The sequence below is a fragment of the Anopheles marshallii genome, chromosome 2 (genome assembly GCF_943734725.1).
Source record: "Anopheles marshallii chromosome 2, idAnoMarsDA_429_01, whole genome shotgun sequence".
Taxonomy (NCBI): domain Eukaryota; kingdom Metazoa; phylum Arthropoda; class Insecta; order Diptera; family Culicidae; genus Anopheles; species Anopheles marshallii.
Genome location: NC_071326.1, coordinates 73,317,697 through 73,323,568, shown reverse-complemented (window position 1 = coordinate 73,323,568; position 5,872 = coordinate 73,317,697). Strand labels below are relative to the sequence as shown.

Here is a 5,872-nt window from a genome sequence, read left to right as displayed (position 1 = left end):
TTTGCATGATTGATTCGTGATTTACGATTTTGAGAACTAGTCAGGTAAAATTTCTTTCAATAAAAAAAGAAATAAGTTTAGGCAATCTTTTAGATAATCAACGATACGATTCCTTTATGTATAATCTTCCAATATCGAAATCTTCTCTTTCGAATTCATCCAATAATTCGTCGCAGCAACCGTTGACTGTGCTTGAAATGTCAAAAGTTTAGGAGCAAACTAGTGTTGTGCTTGATGAATATGTTGAGAAGAGTTCTTCTCACGATTCTCAAGACTCGAGAATTGTACTTTTATACTTTTTTAATACTTTCGTTCTTTCTGATTCTTAAAAAAGAATTTTTATACAGATGAAATCAACATAAGAACTACTAGCGTTCGATTCGAGCAAGCAAACTCACTTTTCTGCTAGCGGCGCTGAATCTTGAGGATTAGGAAGTTGAGAAAGTTGAGGATTCGTTGAGCATTTGGAATAGAGATTCAGATTCATTCATTCAGTTTAAAGATTTATTCAAAGTCATTAAGCTGCAATAGATTCACCCAACACTAAAGCAAACAGTTTGTGTTTTCCATCAACCCATGGAAAGTAAAGAGTGCTCGAATCTGCGATCCCTCGTAGAACTATTCACCAGTAAATTACAAGCTACAAAAATTCAAGCAGAGATCTTAACGTATGATCGTACCTGTTAAGTTCTATAGGTTCTTGGGCTCAAAAGGCGAGAGCTCATGTTGATTTGAAGTGCATTGTTTAGCTTAACTATGCATTAGACGTGTATTAGTAGATCTTGAATCCAAAATACCAAGACGATATTCATCAACAACAAAATGAAGATTATGTTTCTTTCAGATTCCAGTATTTTAAACACGACAAACGATATTTCCTGCTAGAAACCAAGATTTATTTACCTTCCACTGCAATCCATTCCTTTCCAATAAAACTCACGAACAACACACATCCTTCGCTGTGAACCTGTGAATGAAAGGATGTACTGCCAGCTTACCTAATACCGCACAGGCCCGAAAGCACCGAACCAATCCGCCCACGTCAAGGTAAAGTCCAGAATCGTCTTAGCCCCACGTGAGAGGCACGCGATAACCTCGGTTGATGGTTGATGAAGCACGAAAGTTCCCGAAAAAAAACACTCGCTTGGATTTGTTCGCCCGAAAGCCTGCCTGAATCACCTGCTCGAAAGCACCGCCAAACAAAGACTGAACGCGGTCCCAGCAGTGGCAGGTCGCTTTTTATACTGTCGGGTTCGGTTCGGTTCCAATCTGCTCCGGGCTCAAGTGTTGTTTGATGGCCGATTACGATCGTTTAAGCCAATTTGCTGCGATCCATCATCAATGGTAGACCACTGCCCTTGCAGTTGCGTTCCCCAACGCCCCGTACCAGATTCACTCCGATCCGAATGACTTCTGCACCGCACCATTCGCGGATCGTTAGGGGTAATTGAAAAATATACGACCGCACACAGGGGTACTCAGTTGAGTACCATTACACGCGGTTAAATCTCCGTCCCCTTCCCAGATTAATGCACCAGTTCCTGTGATAAAAGGCAAGTGTTGCAATCAAAACCATTGGCATGCACAGCGAACATAAGTTGTTATTTATGCAACATTGTTCAAAATACCGTACAGCGGTTCACGACGGCTAAACTTTCCTACACTATCTTACTTACTAACCTATAACCCAACTTAAACATTTAATTAACCGGGGCGGCCCGATGGCTTGATGGTAGCAGCGCCGGTTTTCACACCAACGGACCGAACCAAAATCCCATCCGGACCAACCCCCGTATCCAGCTGCGGGTAAATAAAGTCACAGATAGCCAGAAATGGCAGGCCTCTTGAGGTTGTTATTGCCGATAATGAAATAAAAGAAGAAGAGTTAGAGGGGAGCGGAGCACTTGGTCGAACCTGGAAACTTTCTGGTGGACGCATCAACGCCATTACTAAATCTCAATTTGAGCCTAGCATGTCTCCTCTGTCCATGTGGACAACTTAAGAACAGTTTACGGGTTGGGTTGACCGGTGTTATTCTCATGACGTCACCAGACCATCGGAGCCTGGTGAATTTAATTCGCTGTACGATTGTGAGTATCATCGCAAAGCTCATCATTCTAGCGACTTTAAGTATCCTGTCCTACATACGTACATCATTCTCTCAAATTCGGCTAAGAGGGTTTTGTCAATATTGTGTAAGTACCAGTGAAAGTATACAGAACCTAAGTACCAGAAACGCTCGAGATACAGTTCACTCTAATTGAACAGTAAAGAGACATTGAGCTGTGCCAGGGTGAAAGAGATAGAATCTTCAATTTGTTAAGGATCGTACGAGAAGCAAAGTGTTTAATTGCTTTCCCATATACCTCATTAATATGATAGTTGAGCAAAAGCTTAGTCTACATATGTGTCAAGATTGCAGACTAATGACATACAGTTCTAAACAAAAATGTTGAGAGAAGAGTGAAGTAGTTCCGTATGTGTTGAAGGACAATGGAGGAGCCGCTGCAATGACGAGCTCGACGAGCTGTGCGATGATCTAACTTTTGCAGAGCGGATTCGCCAGGCTCCGGTAATTTGGTGGTCGCGTCATGAGAATGACACAGGACAACCCAGCCTGCAAAGTTCTTTTAAATCGTGCACATGGGCAGTGGTGGTGATGGAGGTCCAAATTCTGAGATGGGGTGTTGGGTTTGATGAATACGCCAGAAATGCCAGAGATAATCGATTGGCAGAGGAAGGTGCTAAACCGTGTGTAGTTTAGGAGTAAGTAAGTAAGTAAGTAAGTAAGTAAGTAAGTAAGTAAGTAAGTAAGTAAGTAAGTAAGTAAGTAAGTAAGTAAGTAAGTAAGTAAGTAAGTAAGTAAGTAAGTAAGTAAGTAAGTAAATAAATAAGTAAACAGCTAAAATATTCGGATCGTCAGACCATTTTTCATATATATCAAAATAATCACTCTCACTACTAAATCTATACAACATTAGGACTAATCGAAAACACGTTGTATTTGTATTTCCGGATATAATGGCTATGTGACATTTGTACCTGAACAATTTTATCTATAAGGCAGAAAATACACAATCATATGACCACAACCACAAATTTCCTTTTGTGATCATAATTATTTCATGATATTTATGAGAGCTAACTTTCGCAACCGTACGTTGAGTGCAAAACATGGAAGTAGGACCTTTTAAGATCACTTATATTTAGTGCATCAATGAACTCAATTTGAATTCCTAAATCCCATTTCCAAAAATGGCCCCCGGTGGGTCAAAAGGTTGCCCATGCCTGATCCGGACGATGAGAACAATAATAGTGTCAAATGATATCACCAACCGCAATGCAGCACTATTACTACAGGGTACACTTAAACACACAGCCAAAAAAAACGTTAATAGAAAAGGGACACCAGTTAGCATCATAGCAACCGGGCCAGGCCAATGCTTTATTGACGTAACTTTTCACTCGCTCCCAGCTCCAACCGTATCGGCTGTGCCGGAATGCATTCGACGTTGCACTTTCTAAGCAAACCTCCCTTCGAACCCCCTTTCCACACCTTCTACTGATGGCCGTCTTCCGCAGTGGCGCACTACCAAATCGATAGCTTGCCGGTATCCGGGTAGTCAAAACAAAAATAAGTAAACATTGTCCCACCCCATTGATCATCCATCGTCCTTGCATCGGGGCACCATCCAAAAAAAAAAGCACCCCCCACCGACCGCAACTCCGATAAGCCACCAACCGGAAGCCAATGAAAGTGAAAACAAAGCACCTTTCTTCCGACACCATTTCCCGGCTTGTCAGTGCGTCCGCATTTGGTTAGTAGGCAAAATGCCGGTACGCTCCCTTCGGCATTTCAGTGTGTGTATGTGTATGTGCGCGAGGCTTTTTATTCGCACAAAGCCAAAAAACACCATGACAACGGAGCCGACCGGATGGTACGGTTTGATCGAAACGCAATACCTGCAGTTCCGCGGTGCTGGTGCCTATTTTGTACCAGGTACGGTTTCAGTTTCCGCTCAGACGTACGACAGCAGTAGAATGCGCGACACCTGTTCTGGCCCGTGACACATCAGCCGTGGAAAGTTTACACAGTGTCCAGTTTTGACAGTAGTGCGATACAAAAGTTCTAATCTGCGGTGAAGTGGTCTTCTAACCCGCGACACACAATGGATGACCGCACGATTGACACGATTTTTGCCGGTTCGATGGAAAATCTGCCACCGGTTAGTTCGAAAATTGTGCGCATCTTTACCAGCTCGACGTTCACAGGTACGGTTACGTAACCACCGGGCAGGGAGTTGACCAAGGGCTCGAAGGTTGTCGAACGTTTTTTGACGCGCTGTTTTCGATGTCCACATGTCTGCACGGCTCGGGTGTATCTTTGCAGATACGACGATGGAAAGAAACAACCTGATGGCGAAATGTTATCCAAGAATTAAGGATTACTGCCGGGAGAAGCACGGCTTGGAATTTCAAGTAAGTACTTAAAATAAGATCGTAGTAGTCTGGATAAGGAACACTCTTGTACTCACCTCAAACTAGAGGTAACTTTGACGCAAGTTTTTAAAATATGAAAGAATTCCACCCAAGCTCGCCACCCCTTCAAGAGTATACTGAAAAGGGGAAATATTGATTTATCTAGTAGCCCGCGCGAGTGTCTTCATTTGCACCCCTCGGAGAAAAATACCCCCCCACATACACGGTTTGCTAGCGTCAATCCTACTGCGACGAGTTTAGATTCATGTCTCTAGCAACATAACAATGTGACAGGTTGGAGGGGGGGGGGGGGGGGGGAGTACTTGCTACTAGACAAGCCTGAGAACGATTGTGATGACGGGAAAACCACTAACAAATGACGTCAAACCTCACCCCACGACATTGCGCTGTCGCCTTTTCCCCACGGTGCCAAATGTGGCCTCGAAATGGGTCAATAGTGTTTTGGGGGAGTTGTTTGAACTTTGCCGACTGCATACGCTGCTTAACATGCGCAACCTATATAATGTGGCAGTTTGACATACTAATAGACGACTTCCCCCCCACTCCAGACCCCCAGAAGAGTGTGGATTTGTTTATGACGTTGGGAAATTTGTTTTTTATTCCTTCCATTTGGGACGGGTTTTAGTTTGTCGCGAAGCACATCGGTGTTGTACGTTATGATTTACTTACGTTGCTGCGTTTTATGGGTTATCACTGTGCGGTTTACGAGCGAACTTTGCCGCTTGGTAGCTCCGCAATAAATTTACTGCAACAACAACAAAATAGTTGATGGCGTGCGTCACGCAGGGTTCTTACATAAAGCGGGTGAAAAGAATTTTAACTCGCAATAAATAGTTCCTTCCTATTGCGAATATGTTGGAGCCAACAACGCTCTAACGGATATGCTTAGATAGACACGTTTAGTGCGATCCATTTGCGGGGAATTCTAAATCATTTTTCTTTGCCTTCCAAAGGTCGTAGACATGCGATGGGGTGTACGAGACGAGGCAACGGATGATCACATGACGACCGAGCTATGCATGCGTGAGATCCAGAACTGTCAGCGTCTTTCGATGGGGCCCAACTTTGTCGTTTTTCTGGGACAAAAGTATGGCTACCGGCCGATTCCGACATACATCCTATCCTCCGAGCTGCAGCTTATCCGGGACGATCTCGCCTCGATGGGTGTCGACGTGACGCTGCTCGACTTGTGGTACAAAAAGGATAGCAATGCCGTACCGCCCATCTCGATCCTGCAACCCATCTCCTCCATCTTGATCAACTTCAACAACAAGGTGCGGACTGCACGTGAGCAGTGCCGGAGAGCTTTTTCTCATATTCTTCATGCGGCTTTCTAATTGTAGCGAGTGCCGAAACTACAAGCCGAAGATCA

At 44.0% G+C, this 5,872-nt stretch overlaps 1 protein-coding gene across 1 annotated transcript in view; it reads left to right on the top strand.

Annotated features, from left to right (window-relative positions):
• The first annotated feature begins 4,169 nt into the window (after positions 1-4,169).
• Positions 4,170-5,872, top strand: part of LOC128706959 (NACHT and WD repeat domain-containing protein 2) — an 8,246-nt gene continuing 6,543 nt past the window's right edge. The window contains exons 1-4 of the mRNA XM_053801904.1: positions 4,170-4,272; positions 4,391-4,479; positions 5,454-5,774; positions 5,844-5,872. The exon at positions 5,844-5,872 is cut by the window's right edge and continues 116 nt beyond it. Coding sequence (XP_053657879.1) covers positions 4,170-4,272; positions 4,391-4,479; positions 5,454-5,774; positions 5,844-5,872 — 542 coding nt within the window. The remainder of the gene's footprint in view (positions 4,273-4,390; positions 4,480-5,453; positions 5,775-5,843) is intronic.